This window comes from Protopterus annectens, chromosome 1.part0 (assembly GCF_019279795.1).
Source record: "Protopterus annectens isolate FY-2018-M chromosome 1.part0, PAN1.0, whole genome shotgun sequence".
In the NCBI taxonomy this organism is placed as follows: Eukaryota; Metazoa; Chordata; order Ceratodontiformes; family Protopteridae; genus Protopterus; species Protopterus annectens.
This window is the reverse complement of record NC_056725.1, coordinates 538,460,973-538,483,433: the sequence shown is the minus strand read 5'-3', so window position 1 is coordinate 538,483,433 and position 22,461 is coordinate 538,460,973. Positions and strand designations below refer to the sequence as shown.

The 22,461-nt window shown below is 43.6% G+C and overlaps 1 protein-coding gene across 3 annotated transcripts in view; it reads right to left on the bottom strand.

Annotated features, from left to right (window-relative positions):
• Positions 1 to 22,461, bottom strand: part of XPO1 (exportin 1) — a 1,770,162-nt gene that overhangs the window by 1,524,327 nt on the left and 223,374 nt on the right. For all 3 annotated transcript variants that reach the window (XM_044061196.1, XM_044061203.1, XM_044061211.1), the window contains exons 4-5: positions 7,869 to 7,930; positions 7,739 to 7,783 (exon numbers count right to left, since the gene is read on the bottom strand). In XM_044061196.1, coding sequence (XP_043917131.1) covers positions 7,739 to 7,783; positions 7,869 to 7,930 — 107 coding nt within the window. The remainder of the gene's footprint in view (positions 1 to 7,738; positions 7,784 to 7,868; positions 7,931 to 22,461) is intronic.

Here is a 22,461-nt window from a genome sequence, read left to right as displayed (position 1 = left end):
AAGGTATTCCTCTTTCTTTTACCAGAAACTACCTTAAAAGAAGGATCAATAGCCTACATTAAACCCTGAGACAGATTCAGTAAACTGCTCACACACAAAGAAATCTAACTGGATACAGTCTTCATTTTCTTTTCTTTCTTTCTGACAGGCTAAAACAAGGCCAACTGTGTTATGAAATTGCAGCACCAGCTTCCACAGGGATTAGCACAACATTCTGACACAAAAGGAAAACCTTTCCTGTTCTCTCTTCACAGGTGTGGCTCTCCCTTGTCCACTGAGGGGACCCCCAACAGCCAAAGAGGATGTGGCTAACCTGGTCTGTAGTGGTTGTAGTTGCTACACCTGAGGAAGGCTGGGTAAAAGATATGGGGAAGAGGTACAACAAATGGCCACAGTAGTCACACCTACCTGTGACCGAGGCAAACTGCTAGCCTGTTGTGGTGGCAAAGGCTGTTTGATTAATTTTTTTTCTTTTTGTGGCTGGAAGGACGACGGACCACCGGACCAGTAGTTCCTTCCACGGTCAAGTTGAAAATAGTGCCCATTTCCCAGGGAAGACAAATAGCAAATGCCGGTAAATATTACCAGTCTACAAAAGTTAGTTTGACAGGGGAAAAAAAACAAACAAACAGTAAAACGCACTTTAAAACAGCATGCTAGGTCAACAAAAGTAAAATAAACAATTTCTCCAGAGAAAAAATGTTTTCACTTACCTTACACCACTTCTAAAATGACAGGAATAATGAGTGTTCCATTTAAAAATATGTTACAGTCTCATGACAGTCTGTTAAAATACAACATTACTGCCCCCTCCCCAAGAGAACTTATCAGCCCAACAGAGGAAAGTACAGTTGTGTACACTTACCATAAATGTAGATGTTAGAGTGTATTCACTGCTGCAGTCATCACACTTGGGTTGTCCTCCCAGGAGTAGCCCTCAGTCAGCCCGAATACCAGAGGCTTAATATTTCTGCATCGGTTGCTGTCGCTTTAGGGCTGATGTCAGGTCGTCAGTAGTATAAAAACCGACGCCATTACATCAGTTTTTCTTGCCCCACATGTCAGGGGCCCCCAAATAGGGAGCTAAGTTATGGTGGAAAAACACCATCAGTAAAAAGTAAATACCAATAGCTCTGTAAGGAGAGAGAGAGAGAGAGAGACAAAGGGGGCTGGAGGGTGGGAAACCAGGACGGCAACAGTGAATACACTCCAACATCTACATTTATGGTAAGTGTACACAACTGTACTATGTTCTTCGTGTTTTACTGTTGCCCTCATCACACTTGGATTGATTCCCAAAGCTGAAGAATGGGTGGAGGCAACATCTACATTTATGGTAAGTGTACACAACTGTACTATGTTCTTCGTGTTTTACTGTTGCCCTCATCACACTTGGATTGATTCCCAAAGCTGAAGAATGGGTGGAGGCAGTCAAGAAGAGTTGGGGCTGGCTAGTATGTCCTGCAGGACTGCAGTTGCAAAGCCTGCCCTGGATTTGGAAATGATAGGCAGGTGGTAATACTTAGTGAAGGTATGAACAGAACTCCAAGTTGCAGCTTCCAGAATGTCCCTGACAGGGACTCCTCTGAGAAAGGCTGTAGAAGTTGAAATTGCCCTAGTGGAATGTGTTCTGAGACCCTGAGGGGGTGGTTTCCCATGGTGTTTGTAACAGAAATGGATACAGTGTGCTATCCATTTGGAGATGGTTTGTTCTGATATGGCCTTGCCCTCTGCCCCTGGTGCAAAGCTGACTAGTAACTGGTCAGATTTCCTAAAGGGTTTAGTCCTAGCAAGATAAAATCTAAGCGGTCTGTGCACATCTAAAGAGTGCAGGATCCTTGCCCCCTTAATTTGAGGATTAGGGGGAAAAAGGTGGGCAAATGGGATAGATTGGTTGGGAGCCACACTGGACACCACTTTAGGCATGAAAGTTGGGTTAGTCCTGAGGGAGACCCTGTCAGCATGAAAAATGATGAAGGGTTCCACAGCCATAAATGCCTGTAGCTCAGACACTCTTCTAGCTGAAGTGATGGCCAGAAGCAAGGCTGTTTTCCAAGAGAGGAATTTTAACTCTGCTGACGCTGCAGGCTCAAAGGTGGGTAGTGTGAGCTTTTCCAACACAAAGTTAAGGCCCCAAGCAGGGGTAGGGGCTCTTCTTGGTGGCCTTAAGTTGCTAGCCCCTTTCAGGAACTGCTTGATGAGAGGGTGTAAGAAGAGAGGTGGCTCAGTGCTATACTGAGCAGAGATGGCAAAGGCATGGATCTTAATGGAAGAGAAGGATAGGCCCCTGTGGAGTAGGTCTGCTAGGTAATCCAGGATGAGGGGTAAGGAGGGCTGTGCTGGATCCGCTCCTTTAGTCTGGATCCAGGAACAATACCTTTTCCACTTGTCAGCATAGGATTTTCTACTACTGCGTCACCTGGCTTCCCATATGATATCCAGTACCTGCTTGCTTAGGCTGGCCACTGGAGGAGAAGTCAAGGAATAAGCCAGGCTGCAAGGTTCAGGGTCTGCAATTGTTGATGCAAGAACTGTCCCTCCTGCTAAGTCAGGAGAGTTGTGATCTGGGGAGGTGCCATGGAGGCAAAGGTGACAAACTGCGCAGTAGTGGGTAGCAGTGTTGGCGTGACCAGTCTGGGGTAATCAGGACTGCCCTTGGTCTTTCCTCCCTTATCTTAATACTCTTGTAAGAAGAGGTAGATGGGGAAATGCATAGAGTGAGAGATTTGCCCACTGGAAGGATAGGGCATCCACTTTCCAGGTCTTGCTGTGAGGTTCCCTGCTGCAGGATTTGCTGAGCTAGTAGTTGTAGGGGGAGGCAAATAGGTCCACCTTCGGGGTACCCCATTTCTGGGTCACAAGGCTGTAGGTGTTGTGATTTAATTGCCACTTGTGTGGGTCTAGATTTCTGCTTAAGTTGTCTGCCAGAGAGTTTTGGTTGTCTGGCAGGAATTGAGCTTGCACCAGGTGAATATGCATGGCTGAGGCAGTGTTCCAAAGGGTCATGGCTAGCCCGCAGAGTGGGTTCCCCCCTACTTACTGATGTACCACATCACTGTGCTGTTGTTGGTTTTGATTAATAGAGGCCCCGGAGAGAGTAGGGATCTGAAAGCTGTTGGGAGCATGCTGAACAGCTAGCATCTCTTTTTGATTGATGGGCAGATGAATTTGATTTGGGCTCCAGTGGCCCGGAATGCACCTGTCATCCAGATGTGCACCCGTGGCATAGTCTGATGCGCCTGTGGTTAGGGTCTGGACGGCATGGGGTTGTGTAAAGAGAAGGCCCTTGTTGTGGTTGCATGCTACTGCCCACCAAAGGAACGCTTTCCTTAGACCAGGTATCATAGGTATGATAATTTCCAGATCCTGAGAATGTTGGCACCAAGGACTTTTTAAGTACCACTGAAGTTTCCTCATATGCAGTTTGGCATATGGAATTAGTAGAATGCAGGAGGCCATGAACCCTAGAGCTTGCATGATTTTCCATGCGGATAACTGGGTTCTAGTGGCCATTTGAGAGAAGTAGCCTGTCAGAAAGGCTTGTTTTTCTGGAGTAAGGAATGCCATCTGGGATGATGTATCCAAGCTTGCTCCCAGGAATAAAACTGTTTGACTGGGGACGAGTTTGGATTTCTTTTCGTTGACAGTGTACCCCAGGGAGGTTAGAAGGTCCTTTACCAATGTCAGGTGCTACAACAGCTTTTCCTGTCTGCCTGAATCAGGCAAATCCTCCAAGTAGGGGTCAATGTGAACATTTCTCTGTCTGCAATAGGCAATGACTGGAGACAGGCATTTTATGAAAACTCTGGGAGCAGTGGATAAGCCAAAGGGAAGTGCAGAGAATTGAAAATGCATAGATCCTGCCCTGAAACGTAGATATTTCCTGCAGGAGTCCCTGATTGGAATGTGCAGATAGGCCTCCTTTAGGTCTAGCGTGGCTAACCAGGCATCTTTGGTCGGCATAGGGAGAAGCCGCTGTAGGGTGAGCATTTTGAATTTTGGTACCACCAGGAAGGGGTTTAGAATGTATAGATCTAAGATTGGGCGCCAGGTGCCTTCTTTTCTGGGTACCAGGATAAGTCTGGAATAAAAACCTTGGCCTATCTGTTCTGCGGGAACAGGCTGAATTGCCCTTATGGAGAGCAGGGAATGAACATGGGGTTGGGAGTTAGGTCTGGGAACCCTTTTAAGGTTGGCAGCGTGTGGAAATAAAATTTGTACCCCTGGGATACTATGTTGAGGACCCATCGATCGTTGGTGATGGAGGTCCAGTTTTTTGCATGGTGGGCAAGTTTTCCTCCTAGGGGCACGAGCAATTGGGCAGAGGTGAGGGGAGGAGTTGAAATGTCATTGTGACTTCTTTCCATAAGGGGTGGCTTAGCACTCCATTTTAGAAGTGGAGGTACTCCATTGCTTGGGTCTCTGCATACCCTAAGACTGTAATCTGGGGGGGTCCGTTTCCCCTAGGTCTAGTTTGAGGTGGCCTTGAGGGGGCTGGAAAAGACCAATGTTTTGAGGGGCAATGCCTACTGAATCTTGGAGGCTGCACTTGCAAAAACTCTGAGACTGTCTGCGTAGACTTAGACTTCTCTTCCATCTTTTTTAAAACCTCTTCTGTTTTGGTGCCAAACAGATTGTCCTTGTTCAGAGGAGCGTCCAATAATTTTGACTTGACATGATCTGGCAATGTCTGCTCCTTAAGCCAGGCATGCCTTCTAAGTACAGAACCTGTGACTGCTGCCCTGCAAGATGCTTCTAGAGCATCAAACCCACATTGCAGGGTATGCTTGCTGACTTGGTTTGCAGAATGCATAAGCTCCTGCAATTCTTTATTTTCTGCACAGCCAGGAAAGGTAGATAATTTTTGCTTAATAAGTTCCATAATATGTTGCTGGTATTTCAGCATGTGCAACTGACAATTTAATGCTCTAAATAGCAAGAGTTGCAGAGGTGTACACTTTTTTACCCCATCTGTCTAAAGCTCAGGAATCCCTGCCGAGGGGGTGGGATTCTTAGCTGTAGTTGCTTTTATTCCTTTAGGTCCTTAGGAGATGACCTCTGGGTCAGCAGTAGGATTTTTGAAAATAAATTTGTGAGAGTCAGGGACTCTGTAGTACCGGTCAGGTTTCCTGGGAGCAAAAGTATCAGGAGTTAGACTGGATTCCATAAAGACATCATCCACAACATCCACAACAGGAGGGATAGCTAAGGGTCTGTGCTGTGGTAAATCTAAAAATTCCCAGTGTCTCTTTTTGGACTGAGGATAATCCTGGCATTCCCAATGGAAATGCTCTCTCAAAGTATGTAGGGTTTCACCAAAAGAAAAATCCTTTGGATGGGAGGTAGAAGGAATGGATTCCTCTGCATCTGAATTCTCATAGGCAGATAAGGACATGTCTTCATAATCAGAAACCTCAGAGTCGGACTCCTGGTCAGATAAAGCCGCTGGGGACAAGTGTCTCTCTTTTAACAGGGGAAGGCTGGCTTCCCCTAATCAGCATAAGATCTTCTGCCATTTTAAGCATCTGAGAGTGTGGCAAGGAAGCAGGCGCTTGAGTTAGGGTCGTCTTTTTTTTTAGGCGTCGCTCATACTCGTGGCCTTAGAAACTCAGTAGTTTTAGAAAGAACTGAAAACACGAAAGAAGTCTGTGTCGAATATCGGTAGTGCGAAGAACTTCCTCAGAAGCCGGTGCCTGCACAGCGGCTCCAGACCCATCCAAGTTAGAGACATCCGCAGGTTCTGTAGTCAAAGAAGAGTCTCGCAGCATACCGGACTCCAAATGGGTCTCTGTAGTGGCCTGCAAATCCATCAAAGCAGGCATCAGGGGCTGCAAAAGCGCCTCAGAGTACCGGCGAACTGGCGACTAGCTCAACAGAAGCATCATCGGCAGTTTTTGACCTTTGCTGTCTCTGTCTTTATCCTTACGTTTTCTCAGAAGATCGAAGTCAGATGGCTTACTGAAACCATTTCGGAATACGGAGATCGAGAACGAAAGTATTTAGCTATAATAAGGGCCAGACGACGAATAGTTTGGGCATTGAACAAAGCACAAAACCGGCAGCGAGGTACGTTGTGGTCTGGGCCTAAATAGGTGATGCAGTAAGAATAAAAATCTCGATGTGGTATTTGCTTTCCACAGGTAAGACAATTGTTACCTCTTTGACATCGGTTAAAGCAAGAAAAAAGGATCCCCAATGGGGGTACTTAAGCTTTAGAAGACTTCAACTTTGGAAACGAAAACTCGGGTAGCAGCTGACCGGCACTCGTGCGAGCTGCTTCTGCTTCGGGCTCCTCAGCAAGAAAGACTGATGTAATGGAGTCGGCTGCCTGTTTTTATACCACTGATGACCGGACGTCAGTCCTGAAGTGACAGCAACCGACGCAGAAATACTAAGCCTCTGGTATTCGGGCTGACTGAGGGCTACCCCTGGCAGGATAACCCAAGTGTGACGACTGCAGCAGTGAAACACGAAGAACATCAGCACTGACAGTTGATCCTCACAAACTTCAGAGGAGCATACTCTTTGGCAGCAATAAGGCTCTAAAGGACTATGCACTCAAACCTGTCTTTTAGTCAGCTCAGCTCAAGTTGCCTGAAAGTTTGGGTGTGTTTAAGGTTCCCTGAACTTTGGAAGCTGGCTAGCTGTTATATCCTTAGCAGGCTATAACCCACATAGGTAAGGCTAATGCAGCAGTGATCAATATGATGAACCCACATAGGTAAGGCTAATGCAGCAGTGATCAATATGATGAACATCCCCAGGATGTAGACTGCCTTCCATACAACAGGACTGATCAGAGTTTTGGTAAAGAAAGACACAGGGATGTGTTAAATGAAAGACCAGCTGGGGTTGAGTTTGTATCAGAGTTTAGAACAGCGGCAGTGGTTAACAAGGTATAATTAAAACGGCATATAAAATATTGCACTACTATAAGAATCAAATCAGAATAGGTTAGAAAATACTTGGAAATAAAAATGGAAAAGTAATATAAAAAGGAACAATGGGAGGATTATTTGTATGCAACAAAATCTTAAAGGTTTAGGATTTTTGCAAGGAATTATTTGTATAAGGAAATTTATACCCAAGTAGACAAGAGAATTTTTCAACATGTAAAAAGCAATTGTTGGAGGTGTGATGTGAAAGAGGGATACTTGTGAACATACTTTTGGGGAATACAATGAGTTTATAGATTTAAAAAGTCCCTGTTGGGTACTTTGCCCGAAATATTGGGGAAGCAAACTATTGTAACCAAGAAAATTATTTTGAGCTGCGATATATAAAAGTTGAATTGCCTAGGCAAAGTTGGCTGTTAAAACAGCAATTACTGAAAATGAAGGTGGGATCTTTCAAAAAATGAATGAACAAATTACACAGAAATAACTGGAATGAGTGAAAACACACGCAGAACACTGTTTAGGAGTAAGAGTGAAATTTCAGTGAAGTCAGAACTTGAGCAATCTACTAAGTGTTAAACTGAATAATGAAGAAAGCCATACACGTATAATGCATGAAAATAAAATATATATATTTGTTATGGTTTCTTTCCTCTTATAACTGTATGTGTACCCATGTCACTAACACCAGAGGATAACAGTTTTAAAAATACTGTTACATACTTTTACCTGAATTTTAAACGGTCTCAAATTTACAACTACAGTAACATAAAAAAGGACTACTGGACAAAAACAATCTGGGACATTTATCCAATACAATCTGCAACTCTTGTTAAACTTACCTGAACAAGAATCATGTTAAGCTTTCCAATGTACACTTTCTCTTTCTGAAATCAGGAAAAAAAATTTTTTAGCAACTAATATTTAAGTATTTGTTCTAGTAAAAAATGTGTGTCGCCAAGATGAACATACCTCTACACATGTAGGATCAGACGACGTTTTAATTATTAATCCAACGACATACTTTTTGATTCCTAAGCATACACAAAAACAGAGGTGGAAGGACATTAATTAAAAATGCTGGCCTGCTTTAGAATAGAATAGAAGCACAACATTCAAAGCCACAAAGTAAAAAAAAAAAAAAACAGAAAGGAAATGGTTCCTTTCAAAAGTTCTTAAAAGTACAGGTTAGTAAAGCACCTACCTTAATCACATGCACTTCACATCCGATGAGCAAAAAAGCCCTCAGCAGCTCATAACTATTAGAGTTTCCTCTACAAAAATCCCTACTTTTACACATCCAGCAACTGCTACCCCCTGCAGTCCACTGCATGTTCTTTCACAATCATGTTAAGGCATCAGCTACCCAACTGGAGGGTGTAACTCAAGCCCCTGCACTCCACAGTTCAACTATACACTACAATACATATAAGAAAAAAACTACATATTTGCTTAATTTACATGAAAAAAAATCCATCCCCAAAAGTTGCATAAACAAAGGAATTCTTCAGAAGAAAAATATACAACACTCCTTAAAAGGAAAACATGACCAGCACAAGTCTGCTTCAATAATAAAATGTACAGATAAAAACCAGAACACCCACTCCTTGACTGCTGAATAACTCAGGGCTGCAAAACAAAAAGCACATGACACATCATGATTCACCTACAGTATGACCGACTGTCAGATTACAGACAAGAACAGATATTTTTATAAACTGCTAACTTGAATACAGTTAATGGAATAAGGAACATTTAAAAAAAAATCATAGGTTCATACTAGGCTATCTGCCCTAGGGCATTTATAAGCCTAGCCAGAATGTGTTTGGCTTTCGCCACCCATTTTAAATTTATTTTGCTATGCCCTTTTTCGAGGTTAGTATACTGTGCCTCTGTCTAACAATGACACAGAAGTGATACCCGGGGTAAACCTACGATCTCCCATCCACTCATCAAGATTCCTCTTGAAGAGAGTCAATGAGGGACTCTGCCTAACCTGGACTGGGATTTTATTCCAGAGTGAAGGGAGCCTCTGGGTTATGAATCTGTCCCTCCAGCATGTCCTATTTATTTCAGTGCTGAGGTTCAAGTCTCTCGAGCCAGAGCTCGATGGGATTTGGATTTTCTGAGGTGCAGCATGTCCATTAATTCCGGGTTGGACATGGCTTTATACGTCAGGCACAGATCGCCTCTGAACAGGCGGTATGCCACTGAGTAGAGCTGGAGTTTCTTTAACCGGGCAGCATATGGCATCTGTTTGAGCCCTTTGATCCTCTTGGTGAGGTACTTTTGGGGTCTTTCCAGTTGCTGCAGGTGTCTGGTAAGGTACATCTCAAAAGGGGCATTGTACTCAGTTATGGGCCTGATGAGGGATGAGTAAAGAGGCACGATGACCTCCCCTGATCTAGATGTGAATCCCTTCATGATTAGGTGGGCTATATAAAATGTTTTTCTAACCACTTTGGCCACGTGGTTGTCAAATGAGAGATTGCTATCAACTTGGGTCGCCAGGTCCCTAATTACTTCTTCTGTACTTAATGGATTACCACCTATGTGGTAATTTGTGGGCACTTTGTTTTTGCCAAAGGGGATGACTATACACTTTTTGGCATTTAGCTTGAGGCCATGGCTCTGGCACCAGTTGTCTGTTTCTATGAGGCCCTTTTGGAGGATGCTTGTGTCGGCTGGAGAGTCGATTATGGTGCCCAGTTTGCAGTCATCTGCGAACTTGGTCAGCCACAGTCCTTCCGTGTTGGCCTGTACCTCCGAGAAATATATATCGAACAAGAGAGGCCCCAGGACTGAGCCTTGTGGGACAACACTTGCAACTGGTTTGGAGTCTGACATGGCTCCAGCAATTCTAACCATGTGGGTTCAGTCCTTGAGCCAGTTTGCAATCCATCTAGTGACATAGGAGTTTATATTTAAGCTGGTGAGCTTATCTATAATGCCCGAGTGGGGTATTGTATCGAAAGCTTTTGCGAGGTCCAGGTAGGCTGTGTGGACCACCTTCCCCTCGTCAATGGCCTTGGTGACTGTTTCAAAGAAATCGACCAGGTTTAAAAGGCAGGATCTGCCCTTAAAGCCGAACTGGGTAGGATCCAGTGTCTGTAGGTCCCCAATATCTTTATTTATGAGGTCCATGATGATCCTTTCCATAGCTTTGCAGACCAAGCTAGTCAGGCTTATGGGGCGATAGTTTCCAGGATCCGTTGAGGCACCACCTTTATGGAGAGGGACCACTGTTGCTGTACGCCACTCTTTGGGCACATATCCTGTAGTAAGGCTGAGATTGAACAGTAGTTTTATGTTTGGGTTTAGCTCTTCTTGGAGTTCATGTAGGACACAGCCCGGGACACCGTCTGGTCCCATTGATGCTGTGTTTTTTGCTTTGGAGAGGGCGGCTCTTACCTGAGCATCTGAGATGTCAGGGGGGCAGCACTCTGCTGGGATAGACATTTGCCCTTTTGGGGGGGGGGGGGGGGGGGGAGTTTGCGCTGAACCTGTCAGCTAGGATGTTGGCAATGTCTGTGGGTTCGATGTATTTTTTGTCATTTTGGACTAATTCTGAGCATATCTGGGAATTACCACCCAGGTTCCTAACATATCTAAAGAAAGCCTTGTGATTATCCTTAGTGTCCTGTGCAATTTTTCTCTCGAAGCTGCACATTAAAGTTTGATTCTGACCTCTAGTCATTGGCTAGGTTTATAATATTCATCAGACTAGAAGAAAAAGGACTAACATGGGAAATTAAACCAACGTGCAGTAGTGTACAGTTACTGCAGTGGCCATCTGTGGTGACCACCTGCTTTGGAGCAGGGAGGGAGAAGGAGATACCTTGTTTAAGGGAAATTTGCTGTCTCCACCAAGTGGCTTCTCTTCTGACAAACCCCACTGGGATTTGAAAAGACAAAGGATATTCGTACTACAACCAGAGAGACTTGAGACTCCACATGAGAAAGATGCGGTGGTATCTGATCAGGTGTACTATTGAGAATCACAGATGCCATGAAACCCAAAATCCTGGTGTATTCCTTCGGAGTGACAGAAGTCTGAGTGGAAAATCTTAGAAATAGAGCTAGATATAGATCTATTTTTTCATGTGGAAGAAAGGCTCCTTGAACTGAAGTGTCTAGCTGACAACCCAGGAACACATTCCTGTGTGGAATCAAGACTTCTGAATGTTCACTTGGAATCCCAGCTTATCTAACAGGTCGCTCACCCAAGACAGAGATTCCACACACTTTGAAAACACACTGCAAAGATAAGCAAATTGTCTAAACATGGAAAAATGTAGATACCATGCAGCCTGCAATGAGCTGTAACTGGGGCTAAACACTTTGAACTAGTCACTGCACCAGGAGTGTTCACAAAGGGTAAGGCAGAGAACTGATAAGGTTGTGTGTGTCTGGATCGTGTTAAGAAACACCTAGAGTCTGGATGAATAGGAATATGATAAGCATCTTTTAAATCTAGTGTTAACAGGAAACTTGAACGATGAACAAGTGGTACAGGTTGTGAAGTAATAGCATTTCTAACTTTGGCACCATCACAAACAGGTTTAAAGCTCCAGAATTCGTCTCCAAGCATGTTTCTTCTTTTGTCACCAAAAACATCCCTGAATACAACTCCTTTCCAGTCTGGGAAGAAGAACTGGTTCTATCACTTCCTGGGACAGCATGTGTTGAAGGACATGGGGAAATAGAGAAATCTGGTCTGCTGGTTGCGGAATTACACCCCGAGAAGGAGGTACTTTCTTGAATTGTCATCTGCAAACCTGAGTAAAGATCTTCAGACCTTCTGGAAGGTAACTTAAACTGTGGGGAGCATGGTCCCTTAAAGTCATTCTGACTTGCTGGACTGTACTTAATTTTTTTTTTTTGTGGGGGGGGGTCCTGAATTATTTACAGGACCCCATGACATTTTTTCTTAAACGTTTATCTGCATTTGGGTGAGATCATATATTTTTTTTTTTTTTGGGAGAAACTGGATGAAGGGTTAGAGAATCCCCTAGAAACTTTGTGAAAGGAAGGCTGAAAATGTTAAGACTCCCTGTATCAACTTACCTCTTTCATTACACTTTGATAACCCTTGTAACAGAGGAAACAAAAACTAAATATCTGTCCAAGAGAGACTTAAAATGTCATTCTTTACATCATCTGGGATGTTCTGAGAACACAACCAGGCAAACCTTCTCAAAAAAGTACCAACAGCCACATCCCTAGAAGTAGTATCTCAACTGAGTCATGCACACACTGTAAACAATATGTTGTGACCTGTAAAATGGAAAACTAAATAATTTAAAGCAGACTTCTCTCACAAGAAGAAAGTGTACATAAAACATTCCTCATACTTTCACAATAAGCCAGAATAAGCTTTAACATATGCACCTGACAATTAAAAATTCTGAAAAATCAAAGATGCAAAAGCACTTTCTGACAAGGATGGAGAGAAAGTACTAGAATTTATCAAATGTTTAGCTGCAGTAGGATTAACTGAAGCTATACCTGCTGAGCCAGGTTTGGTATGAGTGTATAAAAACTTAAACGACAGAGGAGATTTATACAGTCTGCCTGTCTTTTTTAGGGGCAGCAGGCTGACTATCTGAAAATTTTCAGACAGTGACACACACATCCTCCAAAGCTGACAGAACTGGAGGAATGGGTGAAGGTTCTAGAAATTCCTTCTGTAACAGCTCCCAGTATTTAAGGGCCTGAGAAACCTCAATGTTCTCTCACTAAAAAACACTGGCACATTCTGGAAATAGCCCTTCATCCTCTTGTCTAGATTCAGAATCTTGAATCTCTTCAAGAAAACGTGCATCCCTCTTTCTTTTACCAGAATACAAAAGTTGTGCACATAATGCAACAATAAATCATATTATGTACATATATAACACATCCTTTAATTCCATTCTGTCCAATGCAACAAATGGGGTTCCTCAATCCACAGCATGGATTCAATCCATCCAATTTAGTGCTCCAGCCTCAAACTCTTCATAAACTTTTTAGCTCATAATGCCCTGCCACTGACTTAACAGAGTTTATCACCCAAATCTAATTCCATTTGCACTGCCTTGGACCAGGCCAGAGAGACTTTGTTCTATACCATGGCAGCAGGAAGAAGGGTGGGTTGTTGTACTGGATGGACTGGAATGAAAGGATTCATCATTAAATATACAACATTCGTATCCTATTCAGTCTGTCCAATGCAACATACGAGTCAGAATTCCCAGCTACCCAATTCCTGGGTGGCCTCAAGACAGGGGAACAGTCATAATGGATGTTCCACAGGAAGCTCTGTAAATAAACAGTCCAACTCGTAATGCTTGACAAAGGTACATGTTGAAGACCAAGTACCAGTTTGGCAATCTGGACAAGGAAATATTTTATACCTTATTGCCCAATTTATGTGAAAAGGAATCAAACAGTTGTTCATAGGTGTGTACTAGGCTAAGGGCCCTGGAGCCTTTACAAGCCTAGCCAATAGGATTATCCTGGCATTGTGCAACCCAACCTTAGTTCCCAGTGCCTCTGTTGAGCAGAGCCACTGGAGTGATCCCTGGGGTGAATTTTCTATTTCCCATCCACTCATCAAGATTTCTCTTGAAGAGGGCAGTGAGGTGCTCTGTTTGACATGTATAGGAAGTCTATTCCACAACATGGGCAGTCTCTGGGTTATGAACCTGTCCCTCCAGCTTGTTATGTTGATTGTGGTAAGGAGGTTGAGGACTCTGGAGCATGTGGTGTGGAGGGATTGGGATTTCTTAAGATGTAGCACTTCTAGCAGAGCTGGGTCAGACATGGCTTTGTAAGTCAAGGTTTTCTAAAGGAGTATGCCCTGCGAATGTAGAAGTGAAGCTGTCTGAGCATCCAATGTATGTGAAATGTATTTTCCTTTGTTTTGATCTTCTTCTTTCGGTTTTTCCCTGTTAGGGGTCGCCACAGCAGATCACCTTGTCCGCTCATGATTAGCAGTGGAGTTTTACAGTGTTGAGTTGCCAGCCCGGCGCTCAACCTTCCACAGAAGGCACACACACACACTCACACCTAGGGCCAATTTAGAGTGTCCAATCCACCTGTAGAATGTCTTTGGGATGTGGGAGGAAACCGGAGCACCCAGAGGAAACCCACGCGACCACAGGGAGGACATGCAGACTCCGCACAGAAGGCACCCCAGCCGAGGATCGAACCGGAGAACCTCTTGCTGTGAGGCGGCAATGCTAACCACTGCACCACCGTGGCCGCCCATTTTCCTTTGTTTTGATAATTATGAAAAACAGTAACAGGATGTATGGGCTAGGAAAGGCTGGTCTCAGAAGCCACCTTAGGAAGAGGAGGATTAGTTCTCAGAGTAATCACTCTGTTATGAAATGAAATGTATGGCAGGGACCAAGGATAAGACATGTAGTTCAGAAATTCTCTTGGCTGAAGTATCAGCCACTAACAGTATGTTTTTCCAACATAAGAATTTTAGTTCTGCGAATCAGACTGTCTCAAATGGTGGTCTTGGCAGAGTTTCCAGGGCAAAATTTAAGTTTGAGGAGGAGCTGGATCCTTTGTAGGAAGCCTCAAATGAAAAGACCCTTTTAGAAAAGCTTTGCATAATTTAAATGAGGCCAAGGAGAAGTCTTGAAACCCAATGCGGGAGAAGGAAGTTGCTCCCAAATTTACCCTGAGAGGGGAAACACTGGATCCTGAAGAAAATGAGATAAGAAAAGTACATTCCCCACAGAAGCTGAAAAGGGTTCTGTATTACGAGATTCTGCTCAAATGGCAAATGTTTTTCATTTGCTAAGATATACATACATCTTAGAAATCAAAATGTAAAGTATATGCAAAACATTGGGAGTAAGGCAGTGTCCACACTATCACTGGAAATGGAGAAACCCTGCAATGAGTTTTCGGATAGGTGAGTGATTAGATCTGGTATCCAATACAGGAACTGGGGAGGTTCCTTCAGGTAAGAATGTAAGGAGGAAAACCTACCTACCTGGGCCAAAATGGAGCAAGGAGGATGTCTGGCCTTGCACCAAAATGCCTTTCTGTATGAACTTTGTTATGAATGGAATGGGAGGTATGCATTAAAAAGCCCCAGACACTGACTGGACAAATTGTCCCTGGTATTCTGTCCCTGATGAGGTAGGATGGCGAAATATTCACTGCATTTGTTGGTCTGTGCGGTAGCAAACAGACCACAGCATAGTTTGCCCCAGAACTCAAAAATCTCCTTCGCTATTGCTTGATTCCTGGACCACTCATTAGGCAAGAGGAGATTACTGCATAACCGATCTGCAAGGTCATTGCACCTCCTGGGAATGTGTTGCAGTCAGAAAATGATGCGAGGCCATCGTCCACTGACATACCCTCACAGTTTTGCAAGCGGATAGGATCTAGTTCCCCCTGCTTGTTTGTGTACCAGACTACTGTTTGTCTGAAAGTTTATCACTTCAAAAGGAAGCCAGTCCAGTAATTTATGAAACACAAGAAGAATCACTCACCACAAAGACATTGTTAACCTGCTGTGGTGGTAGAGGCTGCTTGCTTAACTTATTCTTTTGAGGCCACAAAGACAGACCACAGGACTAGTAGAAGTTCCATACTCACGCAGAAAATGGTGCCTCTTTCCACATGGATAACAAACATAAGCCAGTAACATTTTGAAGTCTTTAGAGTCAATTTTCACACAAACATACAGTAAAAGCACTTTTTAACACACTTTGTCAGCCTCCAAAAGTAAAATAAGCACGATTTCTCTACAAAAAAATGTTTTTCAATTAGTTTAACTTTTAAACTGACAGAAAAAAAAGAGCTCGCATTTAAAAGTACAGTCAAGTCTCAAGACAGTCCATTAAAACACAAATTCCTAGCTTAAAACCTTCCCAATACAAAAGCACATTAAAGACAAATTTTTAATGTGGAATTTTTTTCTTCCTAGGGGAAAATGTATGCTCAAATGAACAGCACAAGCTGCCTGATCATCAAAAGTGTGCAGAAGAGCACTTTCTTCAGTGGCAGAAAAGGTCTGAATGGCTTGGTGTCCAAACCTGTCAATCAGCTCAGTGGTTTAGGGCACAAGGGAAATACCCTGAAGAATTTAAAGCTGGACAGTTGTTATACCCTTGGCAGAATAAAAAAGTACAGTTTTGTACCTACCATAAATGTAGATGTTCGAGTGTTCACACTGCTGCAGTCATTACACTTGGGTTATCCTGCTGTCAGGCGGTCCCGCAGTCGGCCAGAGTTCCAAAGTCTTGGTCCGGCGTCGGTTGCTGTCACTTCTTCCCTGACGTCAGTGCGCCAGGGGTATAGAAGATGCATCCGATGCCATTTTCTTCAGTTTTTCTTACCCCAGATGTCAGGTGCCCCCAAGTAGGTAGGCAATACATATTGCTAATAAAAGGTATACATATAAAATAAAAACAATACTTTCAGATACAAGCAAATACACCACAAAGGTTGTATAGGATAGAAAGGTATAGATAAGTCCAGCTAGTTCAGAGGGGATGGAGGGAGGGTAACCTGGACTGCAGCAGTGTGAACACTTGAACATCTACATTTATGGTAGGTACAAAACTGTACTATGTTCATCGTGTTACACTGCTGCAGTCATTACACTTGGGTAGAATCCCAAAGCTAAAGTTGGGTGTCTGGTCTATAAAGAGTTAGGATTAGCTATGAGGCCCTGCAGAACTGCAGTGGCAAATCCTGCTCTGGATTTAGAGTAAAGAGGCAGGTGGTAATGCTTGGTAAAGGTGTGCACTGAACTCCAAGTTGCAGCCTCCAAAATTTCCTTGTTAGGTACTCCTCTGAGAAAGGCTGTTGAAGTGGCTGTTGCCCTGGTGGAATGTGGCCTAATGTTATTTGGGACTGATTTTCCATGCTGTGTGTAGCAGTAATGAATACAGTGTCCTATCCATTTGGATATAGTCTGCTTTGAGATAGCCTTGCCCTGTGATCCTGCAGCATATGCTACAAACAGTTGCTCAGTTTTCCTGAAAGCTTTTGTTTTGTCCAAGTATAAGCGTAGCTGCCTGTGTATGTCTGTCCAAAGAATGCAGAAGTTTCTCCCCTTTATACTGCGGGTTTGGATAAAAAGTTGGCAAATGGATGGTTTGGTTAAGAGCCACACTAGATGCCACCTTTGGCATAAAGGTAGTGTTTGTCCTTAAAGAAACCCTGTCCTGATGAAAAATTATAAAAGGTTCCACTGCCATTAATGCCTGTAGCTCTGAAACTCTTCGTGCTGAAGTTACTGCCAGGAGCAGAGCTGTTTTCCATGATAAACATTTTAGATTGGCTGTATTGGCTGGCTCAAAAGGTGGCAGGGTCAGTTTTTCCAAAACGAAATTGAGGTCCCAAGTTGGTGTTGCTGCTCTCCGGGGTGGTCTTATGTTTTTAGCCCCTCTGAGGTACTGCTTTAGCAAGGGATGAGAGAATAAAGGAGGATCCGTGCTGTAATGTGCTGAAATGGCAGAGGCATGGATCTTACTTGATGAGAAGGATAGACCTCTGTCCAGCATCTCAGTTAAGTATTGTAAAATCTGAGGAATGTTTGGAATAAGAGGGTCAAAGTTTTGAGCCTGGTTCCAGGCGCAGAATCTCTTCCATTTTTCTGAGTAAGCTTTCCTGGTGCTAGGCCTCCTGGCCTCCAAAATGACATCCATAACCGCTTTAGAGAGAGGTGTTGCCGGTTTAACTAATGAATCTGCCATGCAGCCAGGTTTAGGGTTTTGAGCTGGCCTTGCAGGATCTGATTGTTTTGTTGAGTCAGAAGGTGTGGAATTTGAGGCAAAATCCATGGTGGGCCTTGAGCTAAGTTCCTTAAGATAGGGTACCAGTGCTGGCGTGGCCAGCCTGGAGCAATCAGGATCATCTGTGGTTTCTATTGTCTGGCTTTTAGGAGTACCTTTGAAAGGAGAGGCAGTGGTGGGAAGGCATAAACTTTTAAGTTTTTCCAGCTGAACAAGAGAGCATCCACTTTCAATGCTTGTTTGTGATAAGTCCTTGTGCAGAATTTTTGTAGTTGGCAATTCATTGGGGAGGCAAAAAGATCTATGTCTGGGCATCCCCATTTTTGCATTACCATGTTGAAGATTTGTGGATTCAATTTCCATTCGTGAGGGTCCATGATATTTCTGCTTAGATCGTCTGCCAGAGTATTTTTCTTTCCTGGCAGGAATTGTGCTTGCAGGTGAACTTGATACGTTAGAGCGGTGTTCCACAAGGTCATGCTTGCCTGCATAGGGGATAAGAATGAGTGCCCCCTTGCTTGTTTATGTACCACATTACTGTGGTGTTGTCTGTCATTAATAATAATTGTCCTGGATGCAGAAAGGTCCTTGAAAGCTGTTAGGGCATTTTGAACAGCCAACATCTCTTCTTGATTGATGTGAAGATGCATCTGGTCTGTGGTCCACTTGCCCTGAATGCATTTTCCTGCCACGTGTGCTCCCCAGGCGTAATCCGAAGCTTCTGTTGTTAGAGTCTGCCTGGCTGTGGGTAGGGTAAAAAGCTGACCCTTGTTTAGGTGACATGCCTGTGCCCACCATCGAAACTCCTGTTGTAGGCAGGGAATCATTGGTATTACAGCTTCTAAACTGTGAGAGTGTTGAGTCCAAACACTTTTTAGGTACCATTGAAATTTCCTCACATGCAGTCTGGCATATGGTACTAGTAGTATGCAGGATGCCATGAATCCCAGGGCCTGCAGAATTTTTCTTCCTGGGAGATGGGATTTTTTTGCCAGTAAGTGAAAATATTGAGTTAGTTGAACTTGTTTGTCTGGCTTGAGGTAAGCCATCTGGGCCATTGTATTTAAGCTGGCACCCAGGAATATAATCTGTTGTGAGGGCACTAGTATTGACTTCTTTTAGTTTACTGTGTACCCTAGAGAAATTAGCAACCTTTTTACAAATACCAGATGCTGTAGAAGAATGTCATTTGTCTCTGCTTGAATGAGGCAGTCGTCCAGGTATGGATATATTTGAATTCATTTTTGTCTGCAAAATGCAATTACTGGTGCCAGGCACTTTGTGAAGACCCTAGGCGCAGTAGATAAGCCAAAGGGCAGTGCAGGGAATTGGTAGTGCATTGTACCAGCTTTGAATCTGAGGTATCTTCTGCAATTTTGTCTGATAAGGACATGCAGGTATGCCTCTTTGAGGTCCAGAGTAACAAGCCAAGTCTTCTTGCCCAGCATGGGTAGAAGCTGCTGCAATGTCAACATTTTGAATTTCGGAATATCCAGGTAAGTATGGGCCTCCAGGCCTTGTCCTTTCTGGGGACCAAAAAGAGTCTTGAGTAGAATCCTTGTCCTTGTTCCTGCTGTGCTACTTTTTGAATAACTCATGTCCATGAGGGCTGAAATTTGTTTTTGTGCCTCTGCCCAATGATTTTGTGGCAGGTCTGGCATTCCTTTTAGCCTTGGTAAAGTATGAAAGTGGAACCTGTAACCTTGAGACACAATATTCGGAGCCCATTTGTGTTGGGAGATTGCCAGTTTTGAGAAAAAAGTGCTAATTTTCCCCCCAAGGGGGCTTCCAAAAGGAAAGTGCTTGGCATACGAAGGGGAAAGTCATTGTGACCGTTTCCTGTAAGGGTGAGACTTGTCCTCACCTGCTTTTGGGGTTGAGGTGCCCCATTGTCGTTGACTGTTTGTGCCTTGGGGTTGAGATCTGCCTCTTGGGCGTCTGTATCTGCCTCTCTGTGGCCTGTCTGACACTGGAAAGGACCAATTCTTTGTTGGCCAATTTCTGCTAAATTGAGGTGGCTGTACCTGTAAGAAATCCTTGACTGTTTGCATAGATTTAGCTTTATCCTCCATTTTCTTTAACACCTCTTCTGCCTTAACACCAAACAAGGTATCAGGCTGTAAAGGAGCATCCAATATTTTTTCCTTAACATGATCATGTAAACTCTGTTCTTTTAACCAAGCATGCCTTCGAATCACAGTACCTGTAACTGCGGCTCTACAAGAGGCCTCTAAAGAATCAAAACCACATTGCAGAGTATGTTTTCCCATCTGTTCAACTGCTGGCAATAAATCCTGCATTTCTTTACAATCAGGAGTTTCTGAGCTTGCAAGCATTTTCTGTTTTAACTGAGCCATTAAATATTGTTGGTACTTAAGCATGTGAAAATGGCAATTTAAAGCTCTTACAGCTAAAGTTGCAGAAGTGTATACTTTCTTCATCTATCCAAAGCTCTGGAATCTCTGTCAGAGGTACTAGATTTTTAGCAATGGAAGCCTTAACCCCCTTTTGGACCCTGGGAAATAGTTTCTGGATCAGCAGAAGGGTTTTTATAAAGAAACTTGTGAGAGTCAGGGACTCTGTAATACCTATCTGGTTTGGCTGGTGCAGGGGGCAAGGAATCATAAGCTGGATTCAGAGAACACATCATCCACAATATCTAGCACAGGCGGAATAGCCAGGGGCCTGTGCTGAGGTAATAAAAGGAAATCCCTGAGCCTTTTCTTGGATTCTGAGTAATCCTGACTTTCCCAATGGAAATGCTCCCTCATGATATGTAAAGTTTCCCCAAAAGAATAATCCTCAGGAGGAGAGGCTGAAGGGATAGATTCTTCAGCATCAGAGACCTCATAGGGGGGTAGAGAGTATCCCTGGTCTGAAGAGGAATCAGAGGAAATGGAAACCTGATCAGAGGAATCATAGTCTGTATCCTGCTTAGGCCTTTTCTCAGGAGGGGGATGGGAACCCCTGATTAGAGTAATGAGGTCTTCGGCCATTTTAAGCATCTGTTTCTTAGGCATGGAGGACTGTCCAGGAGAATGCTGTACTTGTTTCTTTGTCTTTAATGGTACTTTTGTCTTGGCTGTTGTTTTAATAGTAAGTTGTGAAGGTCTAAAAACACCCTCAGAAGCCGATGCCTGCTCAGCGGCTCCGGACCCATCTGAGGGATTAGTTTCCGTAGGCCCAATACCTCGAGTTTCCAGAAGCCTAGTTGTCTCCACGTGGGAGTCGGAGGCAGCCTGTGGCTCTGAGGTAGTGGGTGTCAGGGGCTGCGAAAGCGCCTCACTGAGAACCGGCGACTGGCCTAGAAGAGGTTTCGTCACCAGTTTTGGACCTCGGATGCCTGTCTTTACCCTTGTCCTTGCGTTTTTTCGGTATTGTGGTCGTCGGTTGATCCGACGGCATAGTATAATTGAACCTTCGGCCAAAGTAGTGCAAAGCAAAATCAAAACGTCTTTTTATAGTGCGTTTGTTAAATCTAGCACAAAACCGACAACTAGTGACATTGTGATCAGGGCCTAGGCATGGAATACAGTAAGAGTGGAAGTCCTTATGAGGTATTTGCTTCCCACAAGAAATACAATTATTAACTTTTTCTGACATCGGTCTGAGGCAAGAAAAAAGTTTCCCCAACGGGGTACTTAGCTTTATTTAAGACTTCGGATCTGAAATTCGACTTTGAAAATCTCAGGAGTCGGCCGACCGGCACTTGCGAACTGCTTCTGCTTCGGGCACCGCGTGGCAAGAAAGACTGAAGAAAATGGCGTTGGATGCATCTTATATACCCCTGGCACACTGACATCAAGGAAGAAGCGACAGCAACCGATGCCGGACCAAGACTTTGGAACTCTGGCCGACTGCGGGACTGCCTGACGGCAGGATAACCCAAGTGTAATGACTGCAGCAGTGTAACACGATGAACATCCCACATAGCCCAAGCTACTGCAACAATGACCAATATGATCAACACCCTGACAATACAGGGTAGGAGCCAGCACTGAGCAAAAGAAAGACATTTAGGGAAGAAGGGAAAATATCATGGAAAATAATGTTTTATGGAAAGTTGAAAAACTGCAACCACATACAACTCCTTAAGGGAGAAAATGTAAATACAATGTAGTCAAGCAGGCAACATAAAAAGAGCAGTACCTAAAAATTATATGGAGGGATATGACAGAGAAAAAAGCTGGGAGACAGTACATACAGAAGTATGACAATAGTGACAAAAATATAAATGGACTACAGAAAAAAGTAAATAAAGTGTTGGAATGTATTTAAGAGAGTGATGGGAGAATAATGGTACATGAAACACACTTTACACTTTTTTCTAACAAATTCCTCATGCACATATTTAGTAAAGATGCAATTATGCAATGTAAAGAGGGGAGGAAAAAGGGTGATGATTAGGAAAGAACACGTCCACAAGTATTAACAAATAAAACAGATTACAAAGAAAGGTATGTATGTATGTACGTATGTATGTATGTATTAAGACATTTGTCAAGTAACGGGATAACAAATGAAGTGTTTACTTCCCTCCCAAGGGAAAGGAAGGAGAATTAAAACAGGTAGTACTGAAGCAGGGGAATACATTCAAGTGACAAGGCCAGATTGGAATTTGATGACTTCCAAATATGTGGAGGACCGTGGAGAATACTGAAGAGCTTGATGAGGATTTATGGTTCAGAAAACAAAGGAGGAAGTACACAGGGAAAGAAAAAGTACACATTTGGACAGCTTGGGACTCATTTGAGACTAGATGTATTTTAAGTCACAGTACTTGAATGGGGAAACGGACATTCTGCACTGCT